Genomic DNA, 15,019 nt, shown 5'->3' on the forward strand with positions numbered 1-15,019 from the left:
GATATATTTTTCTTATTGTACATGAATATGATGTATGAAATGTGATAAATAAAATTAATTCTTTTTTTTATATATATATGTCTAGGGTTGGAAAAAAGAAAGAATTCTAGCTGAATATCCTGATGGCAGGATAATAATGGTTCTTCCTGAAGACCCAAAGTATGCCCTGAAAAAGGTAAATTTCCAGTGAAATTTCACACAGAATAAATAGTATAATTTTGCAGCTAATTTTAAGAGTATAATGTATTGCTGGCAGAACACATTTAAAAACCAATTCTGAAAATAAGAAATAAGCATTTAGTCACAACCCAACTGAAAAATTATGCTTTAACTTTGTAGTGTATCTAGCATAAGTGAAATGAATTTTTAGTGGATTGATTGATTACTGTCTCATATTACCAGTAATTTGAGTGATGGTATGAAGGCATAGTAATGAATAATGGCACATAAATTATTTCAAGAATCAAAATTAAAATAAAAATCTGAATCATAATTTGTAAAATTAAAATTAATAAATGTCATTTTATTCTGAGTAAATTTCTAAATAAAAGCTTATTGCAGAAGGGGATCTAGTAGTAGGTCATAGTTATCCTTAAGTTAAACATGAAGTAATCATAATGTTAAGGTAGAAAATAAGATATATTCTGATTTATAAATGTAATGGAGAAAACTTAAAATCCTCTGTGAGCCAGGTTTTAGTCCAATTTAGGGTTCAGAGAAATGAACCAGAGAGATAATGAAGTCTGGAACCATTTTATTATATAGAGTACCCTAAATGTCAGGAGACCGTAGGACAAACTTATTTTTAATGAATATATTAATTACATTTTCAAATAATATACTCAAAATGTTTTTCCTCCAGATGCTTTTTCAGAAGTACCTCATAATGTAAAGCAGTGGGTCTGATCGTTTATCTGAAAAACTTAATTAAACTAGAGTGTTTTCAACATATCTAGACACACAAGGAAAGTAGTTTATTTACTTTTCTCAGGTTAATAGTTGGACCTCTTTAAATTTAGGAATACTTCACCTGAAAGGGAGGTTGAAGAAAAACACTTTGAACCTGTTATTTGAAAATATAGCTAACATTCCACTTACAGATCCTTGAACAACGGTTGGGGGAGGCAGTGTTAATCTACATATAATTCGGTGTGCTAGGTTCCTCTATATCTTTGGATTCAACCAACCACAGACCATGTAGTACTGAAGTACTTACTATTGAAAAATACCCATGTAGGGCTTCCCTGGTGGCGCGGTGGTTGAGAGTCCGCCTGCCGATGCAGGGGACAAGGGTTCATGCCCCGGTCTGGGAAGATCCCACATGCCGCGGAGCGGCCGAGCCATGGCCGCTGAGCCTGCGCGTCCGGAGCCTGTGCTCCGCAACGGGAGAGGCCACAGCAGTGAGAGGCCCGCGTACCACAAAAAAAAAAAAAAAAAAGAAAAAGAAAAATACCCATGTAAAAGTGGACCCATCCTGTTCAAACCTGTGTTGTTCAAGGATCATTTGTATAAGTTTATCCTGTGGTTCCTGACTTTTCGGGTACCCTGAATATATAACTGAACAATCCCCGTTACTCAAATAAGCCCCCATGTTACCACTGCTGAACAGTATAGACAGTAGTATTTAGAATGGCACATAAACCTGTCTTGTATTTGAAACATTGATCCTTGCACAGAAACAAATACTTGTTGAATTAATGTTGGATTAGTAACTGACTAAATGAAAATTAAATTATGGGATTTTTGGAATTCCAACTGTTATCATTTGGAAATGCACAGTGGGCACTTTGCTTTACTGCATGTGGCGTCCATACGTTTCTTACCAAGACTCCACAGAAAATTCTAATTTCCTCATGTTCATTTCTCAGGACAGACTCTTAGTAACCTACAGTTCAGTATGTTACTGGTTAGTAATAGGTTAAAAATTAAAATCTAAGGAATTGTGAGTCGTTTGCCTTTAGTAACTGAGTCAGGTATTGTATTGTGGGATATTGTTCTAGGATTAGGAGGACTTGAGTTTTCATCACTGAATAAGGGATGTATTACATGGTATTCTGCATGTCAGAGGTGTGAGTACCTAACCCTCTTAGGTGTTATTTGCATTTTAAACTTAGTGTCACAAATGAATGTTTATTGGACTGAATATTTGCAGATTATTTTTTAACTGGGGAAGGAACTAATGTTTGGGTGCCTACAAAAATCTTGACTTTGAGAACCTATAAAAGTTTGAGCTTACCGTATTTGACCTTGACCACAATTCTAGGAGGTAACAGAAAGAAGCAGTTCGATGCCATATTAACATTATAGGTTCAAATCCCAGAAATCGCAGCTCTTTGGTTCTAGGTGTCCCATATCTGACATGGGAAAGTTACTTTTGAATTTTATTTCTTCTGTATGCAAAAGAAACTATAAGCCTCTAAGAGGTGTTGGATTTAAATAAGATAATATTGATAAAGTGCTTTGCATAATGTCTGGCCTATAAATGGTTGATAAGGAGTAAACATTTATGTCTGTCCTCTGTGTTCACCTGCACTTTACTGATGAGAGTATTCATTAAGCCTTGCGAAGAAGAGAAGTGTGGCTTGCCTGGCGAAGATTCCAGTGAAGCTCTCTCCAGTACTCAAACCCACGATCCTTCTAATGGGAAGTCTTTGTTCTTATTACCTATTGTAGGAGCTCTCACTCCTGTTGTTCCCAGACTGCTGGGCTTGACATTACTCTCCATTCTTTCCTCCTTTTGCAAATTGGTCCACAGGGCTTGAAAAACATTTATTGGTCAGGACAGTCATTCAGAAGCACTCTTCAGAGGATATCCTGCTTGGAATAATATACTCAATTTATTGAACTGAAATAGTATATTTTTACATATATAAAATGCTTTTGTTGTTAAAAAAAATATTGTTCTTTATTTGGCAGGTTGACGAGATTAGAGAGATGGTTGATAATGACTTAGGTTTCCAGCAGGCTCCACTAATGTGCTATTCCAGAACAAAAACACTTCTCTTTATTTCTAATGACAAAAAAGTAGTTGGTTGCCTAATTGCAGAACATATCCAATGGGTAAGTGATTTTTAAAGAGTGGTCGTATGTAGTATGGTGTTTAAAGAGTTACAGGAATAACATAATCCTGGTAAATTTTTCAGCGTTTTATGTAAGGAAGAGTATGAATGCAAGAATTCCTGTGTGTAATTCTTTACTACAGTGGAGTTGTATCTTGCATGGGAATTAGTTTCTCAAGTCAGTATAAAGTATAAGAGAAAAATTCTGTAACTCAAAAGTACTATTAAATTTTGTTCGGGAAGTTTCCTTGTTGGCTGCTAACGTAATGTCTGTCTCAGTCCCTTCAGCGCTGGAATAAATCAAGGGTTGGCAAATTACAGCCTGAAGGCAAAATCCAACCTGTTTTTTTATAAAGTTTTATTGTAGCACAGCCATGCCCATTTGCTTACATTTTGTCTGTGGCTGCTTTCACACTACAAAGACTGAGTTGAATAGTTGCAACAGAGGCCAGGTATGCTGCAAAGCCTAAAATACTTATTGCCTGGCCCTTTATGAAAAGTTGCGCACTCCTGCAGTGGATCACCACTTCTTTGGTTGAGCTCTAGATGAGGACTTGGCTTGTATTTAAGAGCCAAATTGTGCAAAAAAAAATAGTATCTTTTAGTTGCCTGCAAGTGGATGCTTCTTCATAAAATTTTCTAATAAAGTACAAAGTCGAAACAAATCTGCGTGAGTTAATTTCCATATGTTAAGCTACATTAAAAAAATTCAGCCTGAAATTGTGTAGTTTATGAATCTTGCTGTTTGTAATTACAAATTTGATTTAAATAAATAGCTGACAAAGTAGTTTGGAGATACAAATTCGATATAAAATGACTAACTCATAGAAGCTTGCCATACTGTAATTGAGTTAATTTTTGCATAGTACAAATTGTGTGGGTTTATTTTTTCATTGCAGTGGATTTATTCTTTGCTTTATCATTTATCCACTTGATAGATCCCTGAGTCTTGATTGTCCCACTTTTAAGAGATATCAACAATGTCATGCTTGATTTTCCTGAATGCCAAAGTGCTTTCAGTGTGTATTGAATAACTGTTGTGTGTTTAAGGCTTGTCCTTAGCAACTCACCCCCCTTAATTTCACTCCAACCAGCATGATTTATTACTCCTGAGGAGGGTTAATAGTAAGATACCGACTTGAGGGAAGTATCAGTTTTTAGATGAAATTGATGATTGAAACAAATGAAGTTAATTAGATGAGGGAAATTAAATATTTGAAGTCAGATTTGCACAGAGTGACAAAGATATTTGCAGATTTTATGATAGAGCATTCTTACATCTGTTTGGCAAATGACTAAGCATTAAAAGAAATTGCAGACATCTGTCTTGTTTTTGACAGTTTCTTACAGTGTTTTGTATTTGGTTGTTGTTCACAATGAATGTTCTTCAGTAAACCCTTGTAGCTTTCTGGGTTTTTTTTTGGCCGCGCTTTGTGGCTTACGGGAGCTCAGGTCCCTGACCAGGGATTGAATCGGCCATGGCAGTGAAAGCGCTGAGTCCTAACCACTAGACTATCAGGGAACTCCCCACCCTTGTGTTTTTTAAATTTTTATTCTACCTAGTTCCAAAAATGACTTGTAGCAGTGTTTAGATTAGAACATAGTTGTGTAATATTTGCTTGTTTGTTCTTTGTTAACTCTCAGTTGTGTTGTCTGATTGTTTTAACTTGTGTACCACGTCCCATCAGAAGGCTAGCCATGTCCCTTTTTGGCCACTAGACTGGCAGAAGAAATGTATGTTTTCTTAGAGTTTTTTTTTTTTTTTTTTAAGAGGTAAGAGTGTAGGGAAAGGACCTTTTTAACTCTTGATTCCTCTGCCATCCCTCATCCTAGTTCCTGCACAGCTGTGAACCCTAGTACTATGGCAGCAGACCCGGAAAAAGTTGTGACTGCCGAGTTTTTAGCATGTCCTTTTGCTGGTCCTAGGATATGGGAGGTAGAGAAAATTAGCATTCAGTTCCTATTATGTGCCAGCTGTGATGGCAGGCTGCTTTGTATATATTTCCTTAGTTAATCTCAGCAATTCTCTGAAGGAGGTGGTGGAGAGTTCCAATTTGTTGGTAAGGAACCCAGAGCATAATTAAGTAACTTTATCTCATGGTCACGTAACTAGCGAGTTAGAACAGAATGTAGATCCAGGTCTGTTTATTTCCTAAAATGAGGGTGAAAGCGTAAGTGGTTCCCATAGTTTGTTAAGAAGCCAGACAAAAGTAGTGACCTCCTCACTAAGGTCAGTACTAGACAGTTGCTTAACAATATTCCCACTTTAAAACTCCCGCCCCTCCAACAGTGTCTTTGTGTATAATGGAGTCACTTTGCCGTGCAGCAGAGACTGGCACAACATTGTAAATCAACTATACTCCAATATAAATAAATAAAGTTTAAAAATTTCCCCCTATTTTGCTACATATAGGGCTACAGAGTTATAGAAGAAAAACTTCCAGTTATCAGGTCAGAAGAAGAAAAAGTCAGATTTGAAAGGCAGAAAGCCTGGTGCTGCTCAACATTGCCAGAGCCTGCAATCTGTGGGATCAGCCGCATATGGGTGTTCAGCATGATGCGTCGGAAGAAAATCGCTTCTCGCATGATTGAATGCCTAAGGTAACTTCAATGTAATTCTTCAAGTCATTTTCAGTAGTTTAGGATTTAAGCAGAGTTTTATATGAAGAATGGCATTTAGGGGCTTCCCTGGTTGCGCAGTGGTTGGGAGTCCGCCAGCCAATGCAGGGGACATGGGTTCGTGCCCTGGTCTGGGAAGATCCCACAGGCCGCGGAGGGGCTGAGCCGGTGAGCCATGGCCGCTGGGCCTGCGCGTTCGGAGCCTGTGCTCAGCAACGGGAAGGGCCCCAGTAGTGAGAAGCCCGCATACTGCAAAAAAAAAAAAAAAAAAAAAGAATGGCCTTTAGTTAATCTTAAATGTGTAACCTTTATTTATATTAATTTAAAATCTGCATAAGATTGTCAGTATGTTGGATCTGTGAGTGCTTTTTTTTTTTTTTTGCTGTACGCGGGCCTCTCACTGTTGTGGCCTCTCCCGTTGCGGAGCACAGGCTCCGGACGCGCAGGCTCAGCGGCCACGCTCACGGCCCTAGCCGCTCCGCGGCATGTGGGATCTTCCCGGACCGGGACACCAACCCGTGTCCGCTGCATCGGCAGGCGGACTCTCAACCACTGCGCCACCAGGGAAGCCCTGTGAGTGCTTTTTATGTGAAGTTAACCTGAGGGGGAAGAAAGCACTATGGGTTAAGTATTATTAAACCATTTTAACTTTTTAAATTTGCATCTATGATATCAGGCCAAAATAACCCACTTATTTCAAATTGCGTTCAATATTAGAGAATCTTAAAGATAACCAAAGAAGTATGGGAAATTTCTTGGGAGTTTAGCTTTTGGGAAAATTTGTCTTAATTTAAGAATAGTATTTGTAAATAATCTGAATCTCTTAATAGTTTTTCTTCTTGCTTTTATTGCTTGATTTTTAATCAAAGGTATAGAGAAGATTCAGAAAATTACATGTTTTTTGCTCTTTAAAGCATCTTTGCTAAAGGATTAATGAAAGAGGTTTAAATTAATCATGCAAATGAGGTTTTTTAGGTTGGTCTCTTGTGTCTGTTTATTCATAGAATACCTATCTACTACTACTTATAGGTATAGCTTTCAAAATAATCCATTATTGTTATAAGTGAGATCCTAAGACTCTTAAGTCTCTTAGAGCCTTACTGTGTTTCAGGTCTCTCTCCCTTATTTTTGTTTTATCAATGAGTAGTGATCCAGAAGGGCTTAGATCTACCTACCCTTCTCTTCACAAGAGGCAGGTCTATTTTTAGCTCTTTCAGAACTAAACCTGGAAAATGCAGCTGATTAAATAATTGTCCTAAATGAGGGTATTGTCCCTCCTTTAAATCTTGTAAAACTTAGGTCTTGTCAAAACCATAGATGGTTCTAGTTTATAAAAACATAAAACATTGTAGTCATTGTGTTTGTTCTGTGTGATACTGACATTGCCACTCTAAGCTTCCTGTTAAAACCATAGAGGTTTCTAACTTTTTTCATTTATTGTTCCTTTATGTACCCATCTCACCTTGTTACGATTACAATATGAAAATTCTACTAATAGTCTATATCCTGGCAAATTTTAAAACATTTAAAAATAACAGCTTTATTGAGATATAATTACATAGCACAAAATTTATCTTGTTTTTAGTTAACCATTTTTTCTTCCAGTTTTATTGAATTATGATTGACATACAACACTGTATGTTTAAGGTATACAACAAATGATTTGACTTACATACACCATGACATGATTATCACAATAAGTGCAGTGAACATCCATCATCTCATATAGATACAAAATTAAAGAAATAGAAAAATTTTTTTCCTTGTGATGAGAACTCTTAGAATTTACTCTCTTAACAACTTTCATATATAACACACAGCAGTGCTAATTATGTTTATCAATTATACATTACATCCCTAGTACTTATTTATCTTATAACGGGAAGTTTATACCTTTTGACTGCCTTCATTGAATACCCCCTCTCCCCAAATCCCCACCTCTCGTAACCATAATCTGATCTCTTTTTGAGTTTGTTTGTTTATTTGAAGTATAATTGACCTACAACACTATGTTAGTTCCTGTTATACAACATTGTTTCCGTATTTTTATACATTTCAAAATGGTCACCACAATAAGTCTAGATACAGATATGTCACCATACAAAGATATTACATAGTTATTGACTATATTCTCCATACTGTGCGTTTCATACCATTGACTTATTTATTTTACAACTGGAAGTTTGTGCCTCTTAATCTCCTGTACCTATTTCTCCCTCCCCCCTGCCACCCTCCCCTTCCCTCTGGCAACCACCTATTCTGTGTATCTATAATTGTGTTTCTGTTTTGTTACGTTTATTTGTTTTGCATCTTAGATTCCATGTGTAAGTGAAATCATACAGCATTTTTCTTTCTTTAACTTATTTCACCCTCTAGGTCTGTCCATGTTGTAAATGGCAAGATTTCATTCTTTTTTGTGGCTGAGTAATATTCCGTTGTGTGTGTGTTTGTATCTGTGTGTATGTCTCTGGTTGTGTGTATACACACAGCATCTTCTTTATCCACTTATCTATTGATGGACATTTAGGTTGCTTTCATATCTTGTCTATTGTAAATAATGCTACAATGAACACAGAGGTGCATATATTTTTTCTAATGTGTATTTTTTTCCTTTGGGTAAGTACTCAGGAGTGGAATTTATATGGTCATATATGGGTCATATATGGTAGTTCTATTTTTAATTTTTTTGAGGACTCTTCATACTGTTTTCCATAGTGGCTGCACCGGTTTACATTTCTACCAACTGTGCATGAGGGTTCCTTTTTCTCCACATCCTCACCAAGACTTGATATTTGTTGTCATTTTGATAATAGCCATTTTGACAGGTGTGAGGTGATAATACCTCATTGTGGCTTTGATTTGCATTTCGCTGATGATTAGTGATGTTGGACATCTTTCCATGTGCCTGTTGGCCCTCTTTTTGTCTTCCTTGGGAAAATGCCTTTGCAGATTCTCTGCCCATGTTTTAATCAGGGTTTTTTTTTTTTGATGTTGAGTTGTATGAGTTCTCTGTATATTTTGGGTATTAACTCCTTACTGGTTATATCGTTTGCAAATATCCTCTCCCATTCAGTAGGTGGCCTTTTTGGTCATCTTTTTAAAGTGACACTTCACTGGGTTTTAGTATATTTAGAAGGCTGTGTAACCATCACCACTGTCTAATACTAAGACATTTCCTTCAGTCTCCCCAAAACCTGATACCCAATTTCCCCATTTCCTTCTCCTCCAGCTTCTGGCAACCAATAATCTACTTTTGTCTCAATAGATTTGCCTATTCTGAACTGTATTTTTTTTAATGTTTATTTATTTATTTAGCTGCATCGGGGTCTTTGTTGTGGCATGTGAGATCTTCATTGCAGCATGTGGGATTTTTCGTTGTGGCGCATGTTGTGGCATGTGGGCTCTTCGTTGTGGCATGGGCTTCTCTCTAGTTGTGGCGTGTGGGTTTTCTCTTCTCTAGTTGTGGCGCAGGCTCCAGAGTGCGTGGCATGCAGGCTCTCTCATCGAGGAGCACGAGCTCAGTAGTTGTGGCGTGCGGGCTTTGTTGCCCCACAGCGTGTGGGATCTTAGTTCCCTGACCAGGGATCGAACCCACATCCCCTGCATTGGCAGGCGGATCCTTAACCATTGTGCCACCAGGGAAGGCTGTGTATTTTTATTTCTCTTGGTAAATAGAGAAATACTTGCGTATGTATATTTCTTTTGGTACATACGTAGGAGAATTGGGCCATATGGTAACCATATAACATTTTGAGGATCTGCTGAACTACTTTGCAAAGTGGCTGCACTGTTTTACAACTCCACGAGCACTGTTACAAGGGTTCTAATTTCTCCTCATTCTCACCAACACTTGTTATTATCTGTCTTTTTAGCCATCCTAGTGGGTATGAAGTGGTATTTCATTGTGGTTTTTGATTTACATTTCCCTAATAGGTAATGATGTTTGTTGGCCATTTATATATATCTTCAGAGAAATGCCTGTTCAATCAATCCTATGTCCATTTTTAAATTGGTTCATTTGTCTTTCTCTTCTTGAGTTGTAATAGTTCTTTATATATTTTGGAGATGAGTCCCTTATCAGATATATGATATGCAAATATTTTCTACCATTTTATGATTGTCCTTTCATCTTCTTAGTATTCTTTGAAGCACAGAAGTTTTTAATTTTGAACTCCAAATTATATATCTTTTTTCCTTGTCACATATCTAAGAAACAATATCCTCATCCAAGGCCACAAAGATTTAGGCCTGTATTTTCTTTCAAGAATTTATAATTTTAGTTCTTATATTTAGGTCTTTGATCCATTTTAAGTAAATTTTTGTGTATGATGTGAGGTAGAATCCAACTTCATTCTTTTCAATGTGGATATCCAATTGTTGCAGCACCATTTATTGAAGAGACTTTTCTTTCCCATTGAATGGTCTTGCCACCTTTGTCAAAAATGATTGATCATAAATGTGAGGGTTTGTGTCTGGACTCAGTTCTATTCCATTGGTCTCTTAGGCCGGCAGCCCACTGTCTGGAATACTGTAGATTTGTTGTAAGTTTTGAAATAAGGAAATGTGAGTTCTATGAATTTGTTCTTTTTTAAGATTCTTTTCACTATTCAGTGTCTCTTGCATTTTCATATGAATTTTAGGACCAGCTTGTTAATTTTTGCAGAGAAGCCCAGTATAGATCAATTTGGAGAGTAATGCCGTTTTAGCAATATTAAGTCTTCTGATTCATAAACATGGGATGTCTTTCTGTTTACTTAAGTAGCCTTTAATTTCTTTCCACAACGCTCTGTAGTTATCATTTTTTAGGTCTTGCATGTCTCTAAATTTAATCCTAAGTATTTACTCTTTCAGTGTTATTGCAAATGGACTTGTTTTCTAAATTTCATTTTGAATTGTTCATTGCAAGTGTATAGAAATATAATTAATTGTTTAATATCGATCTTATGTCCTACAAATTTGCTGAACTCATTCTTTATAGTTATTTTGTGAATTCCAGAGGATTTTTGTATATAAAAGATCATGTCATCTGTAAAAAGAAATAATTTTACTTCTTCCTTTCCAATGTGGTTGCTTCTTATTTCTTTTGCTTGTCTAATTTTCCTGTTTTAATAGAAGAGGTGTGAGCAGACGTAGCCTTATTACCCTGTTCCTGATCTCTGAGGAACAGTTTTCAGTCTTTTTTTTCCATTAACTTTGATGCCTTTTGATGGTCTTTATCAGGTTGAGGAAGTTCCTTCTATTTAGAGTTGTTGAAGTATTTTTATCGTGAAAAGATGTTGGGTAAATGTTTTTAAAACTATGATTGCTTTTTATAAGACAATTATTTTTAAGTTTCTAGAATATACAGCATTACCTAAAAAGTCTTTATTCAAATTTTATTTGACAGGTTTTTCCAGTTTTAATGATTAAAAATAATATACTTTTTTTTTTTACCCTTCTACTCCCCCCACCTTTTTTAATAGGAGTAACTTTATATATGGCTCATACTTGAGTAAAGAAGAAATTGCTTTCTCAGATCCTACTCCTGATGGAAAACTGTTTGCAACACAGTACTGTGGCACTGGTCAGTTTCTGGTATATAATTTTATTAATGGACAAAATAGCACCTAAAATAAATTCATGCCTGCAGTCCAGAAGACATCTACTGAAGAGAATGGATTGGTTGCTGACTTTAACCAGGAACTAGGGCCATTTTTATTACAATGAACTCAGGACTGGCAACAACTCTAAGGTTGTTCCATTTTCATAAAATTGGAAAAAATGCAGTAATTGCTTATTGTTGTTTTGTTTTTTAAAGAAGATATTTTATTATCTTTTACAGAAATTTATGATTGATGTATTTTATCTATAGTTATTTAGACATGTTTACATGCAGCAGATAATTGTTCATAGTGGACTGAAACTAATGCAAGGACTATGGTCTCAGTGATAAGTATATTTTGAAGTTCTTAATTATGGAAATATACCAGTGTAGCTTGGTACTGTATTTTTTTATATTGATCTGCTGATACCAGTTATAGTTTTAAAGATTGTATTTTCACAGAGTGGAAACCGATGTTTTTGCATTATTACTCAAAGAGGGTGTGATGTTACCTGTTTAGGAACTCAAAGCTAATTCTTAAAGGGTCTGGTATATAATTTAAAAGAATCCTCACAAAAAAGCAAAGCCGAACTTTTTCTTCCATTTCTCTCTTTCTGCTTCTTAACAGCAGCAAAAAGTGGAAGGTGGAAAAGAATTGAGGCTTTCCTTCTTGGAGAGCTGTAAGTGACTAGAATTAGAATGGTACCCTCTAGTTTATTTATTCTTTCATTCTGGTTTCACTTTTTAAAATAAATGGCAACTGGCACACTTCAGCTATTAACAGTCCCAAAGAGATTTATGAAAACCTGTGGAATAGTTGCAAGCTAAATATGGAGGACTTGGTATCTGCTTCGTTACTCCTCAGAAATACTACACTGGGTATATGCCCTCATTATTGGACTTCATTTTGATACTTGTCTATCCTTCATAGTGCCCTCTACTTTTAAAGGGTTTATATGTTGAAAAACTGCTGTGGCCTTTTATGACCTGTATATAATGTAGAATAAAATAATAAAATACTTGATAGCTTTTTCTAAGTGATAAATGTGATAATGGTGTATTATTATTGTGCTTTTTCAGGAAGTTTGTTAGTTTTGATACCTTGAAATAAGATTAAAACACTGGCTTCTTAAAAGGTAGTTTTCACCAGTTTGCCATAGGATAAGTATGTCAGTAACATCTCCAAAAGCCAAGATCCTAACATCAGAATTTTCTGCTCTTTCAAAGAAATAAAGAGCCATGGCCCAAGAATGAAGCACCACTGTGATTTAACATAGATTAATTTTATGAGCTGAAATTAAAACCAGCTAAAAATTAGGGCTTTTAAACTATGAGTAACAGACAGGTATATATTTTATCACCCTTAGATGTGTGCTTTTAAAATTAATAGAGTGGTGTAAGGCTCTGTAGTCTTTATAGGGTGGAGTGGTAAGGCAGTGTAAGTATTTCCCTCTGATTCATCATGATGGTCCAACTCTCAGCACTGCTTTTCTCTTTGGGCTTGAGACTCTTCTAGTTATCCCTGGTCTCAACGTTTGCCTGACAGGGACTGTAATTTTTTAAAAACAGGATGAAATTTTCAGGTGTAGTGTAGATGTCCTAGTAACTGTTAATCTCATAATACAGACGCAATTTCCATATAAGCAATAGTATGCTTCTTTGGGGAGCCAAACTTGGTGGTTTCAAGGGGACTTGGAAGTAGAGAGGCTATATTTATTGGTTGGTTTAAAGGTTACCATTACTAGGAAAACGGTTTTTCATGTTTGTATTAAAGACACAGCCCCTCAAATAAGTTTTACAATCTAGCTATTTCTCTAAGAACAGAATTATTAATAATATTTAACACTTGAATGTTTGCCATGTGTCATACCTTGTGTTTAGTGATGCATTATTTTATTTAATTATCATGACAACCCCATGAGGTAGAGTTTACAAGTGAGGAATCTAGAACTTAGACGATAATTAAGGGCTTACAGTAGCAGTCTTTGTGAAAGGTGCTGAAAACTGAACTAAACCTATGATGTGTGGGTGAAGATGAGGAGACAGATGAACTCTGAGGAGATAAAACTGAAGAATTGATAGAGTTGATAACTGACCAGAGAAGGATCATGACAGGAGAATCTAGAGTAATTTTCATTTGGGTAATTGACTGAGAAGGGCATACTGGAGAATTATGTTGGCAAGATTAGATGGGGAAGGATGTGCTCAGTTTTGCTCACAATTTTAAGGTGGTTGCAGAATCTCCAAGTGGAAATATCTATTTTGTATATAACTGAACATGTAGATCTAGAGTTTGGAAAACGTTTGAACTAAGCAAATTTATTTAGTTATTTGAAGGTTTAGAAGAGATCGCCACCCTGAGGTTTATGAACTGAGAGGGTAGGAGAGAGTATTGAGGAACACCTGAGAATGCACGTGCAAGGGAAGAACCATAAGAGAGTGGTAGAAACCAAGACTCAAAGAACGGTCGACACTGTCACACCACAGTTGAAGGCTGAAGAGTGATGATAGAAGAACGGTCTCTGTGGAGTGGTGGAGGCACTGGTGGACACAGTGAGTAAACACTAATGGCCACAGACATCGAAACAGGTTGATTCTGTAATTGCTGATTATATAAAGGCGCCTGTAAATTTTTTCTTAGCTACCCTTGAATAGTTGTTGGTCCATTATAAAAATGTCTAGTGTATGGACATTATAGGAACCACCAGTGTAGACAGGAACCATGAGCTCTTAGGGGTTATGCCCTTGTCTGCATGGACATACAATGGTTTTATTTCATTTTGTAAGCATTGTAAAAATCAGTATTTTACCAGTTCGTAGCATGCAAGAGTGCATTTGGTATATCTACTAAAAGCATGTATTGTAAGAACAGTAAGTACGGTAGACATGCAGTGATATTTTAAACTTTTTTTAAATTAATTATTTTATTTTTGGCTGCATTGGGTCTTCGTTTCTGTGCAAGGGCTTTCTCTAGTTGTGGCAAGCGGGGGCCACTCTTCATCACGTTGCGCGGGCCTCTCACTATCGCGGCTTCTCTTTTTGCGGAGCACAGGCTCCAGACGCACAGGCTCAGTAGTTGTGGCTCACGGGCCCAGTTGCTCCGCGGCATGTGGGATCTTCCCAGACCAGGGCTCGAACCCATCCCCTGCATTAGCAGGCAGATTCTCAACCACTGCACCACCAGGGAAGCCCCACATGCAGTGATATTTTAATTGTTGCTTACTTTGCATGGCTGCCCAGCTAGGGCGTCTGGGTAGGAACACGGCCACATTCCTGCCTAGCTGTAGTTCATCGGCAGTTAAGATGGTTGAATTGATTTCTGGGATAGCGACTGCAGGCATACATATACCTTCTACCTGTTCTCATGGCTCTTGGGCCTTCTGGCAGATAAAGGGAAGATTCGGTCTTATAACAACAAAGAAGTGGTTAGAAAACTTTTTTTTATGTCTTCTTATTCCACCTGCCGTCATAATCACTGAAGCACAGTTGACCCTTGAACAACATGGGGGTTACCCCACACAGTTGAAAATCAGGTATAACTTTACAGTCGGCTCTTCATATCAGCGGTTTGCATCTGTAGACTTAGCCAACCATGGATTGTGTAGTATCATAGTATGTATTTTTTTGGAAAAAATTTGTGTATAAGTAGACCCATGCAGTTCAAGCCTGTGTTGTTGAAGGGTCAACCGTAGATGCTTTCCTTAGCTTACTACTTGACAGTTAAGACGTAAGGAATTTATAGTTTGAATGGCTGTTTCCT

The 15,019-nt window shown here is 36.8% G+C and overlaps 1 protein-coding gene across 3 annotated transcripts in view; it reads left to right on the forward strand.

Moving 5' to 3' along the window:
* Nucleotides 1-12,332, forward strand: part of ESCO1 (establishment of sister chromatid cohesion N-acetyltransferase 1) — a 72,222-nt gene extending 59,890 nt beyond the window's left edge. The window contains exons 9-12 of one of the 3 annotated variants that reach the window (XM_082853113.1): nucleotides 86-175; nucleotides 2,917-3,060; nucleotides 5,473-5,660; nucleotides 11,141-12,332. In XM_082853113.1, coding sequence (XP_082709239.1) covers nucleotides 86-175; nucleotides 2,917-3,060; nucleotides 5,473-5,660; nucleotides 11,141-11,288 — 570 coding nt within the window. In that variant the 3' untranslated portion in view covers nucleotides 11,289-12,332. Of the gene's footprint in view, nucleotides 1-85; nucleotides 219-2,916; nucleotides 3,061-5,472; nucleotides 5,661-11,140 lie in introns of those variants that run through there. The other 2 variants (XR_014326692.1, XM_082853114.1) reach the window with 2 other exon arrangements.
* Nucleotides 12,333-15,019: the final 2,687 nt, after the last annotated feature.

Source organism: Leucopleurus acutus (assembly GCF_964270905.1).
Source record: "Leucopleurus acutus genome assembly, chromosome: 13".
NCBI lineage: Eukaryota > Metazoa > Chordata > Mammalia > Artiodactyla > Delphinidae > Leucopleurus > Leucopleurus acutus.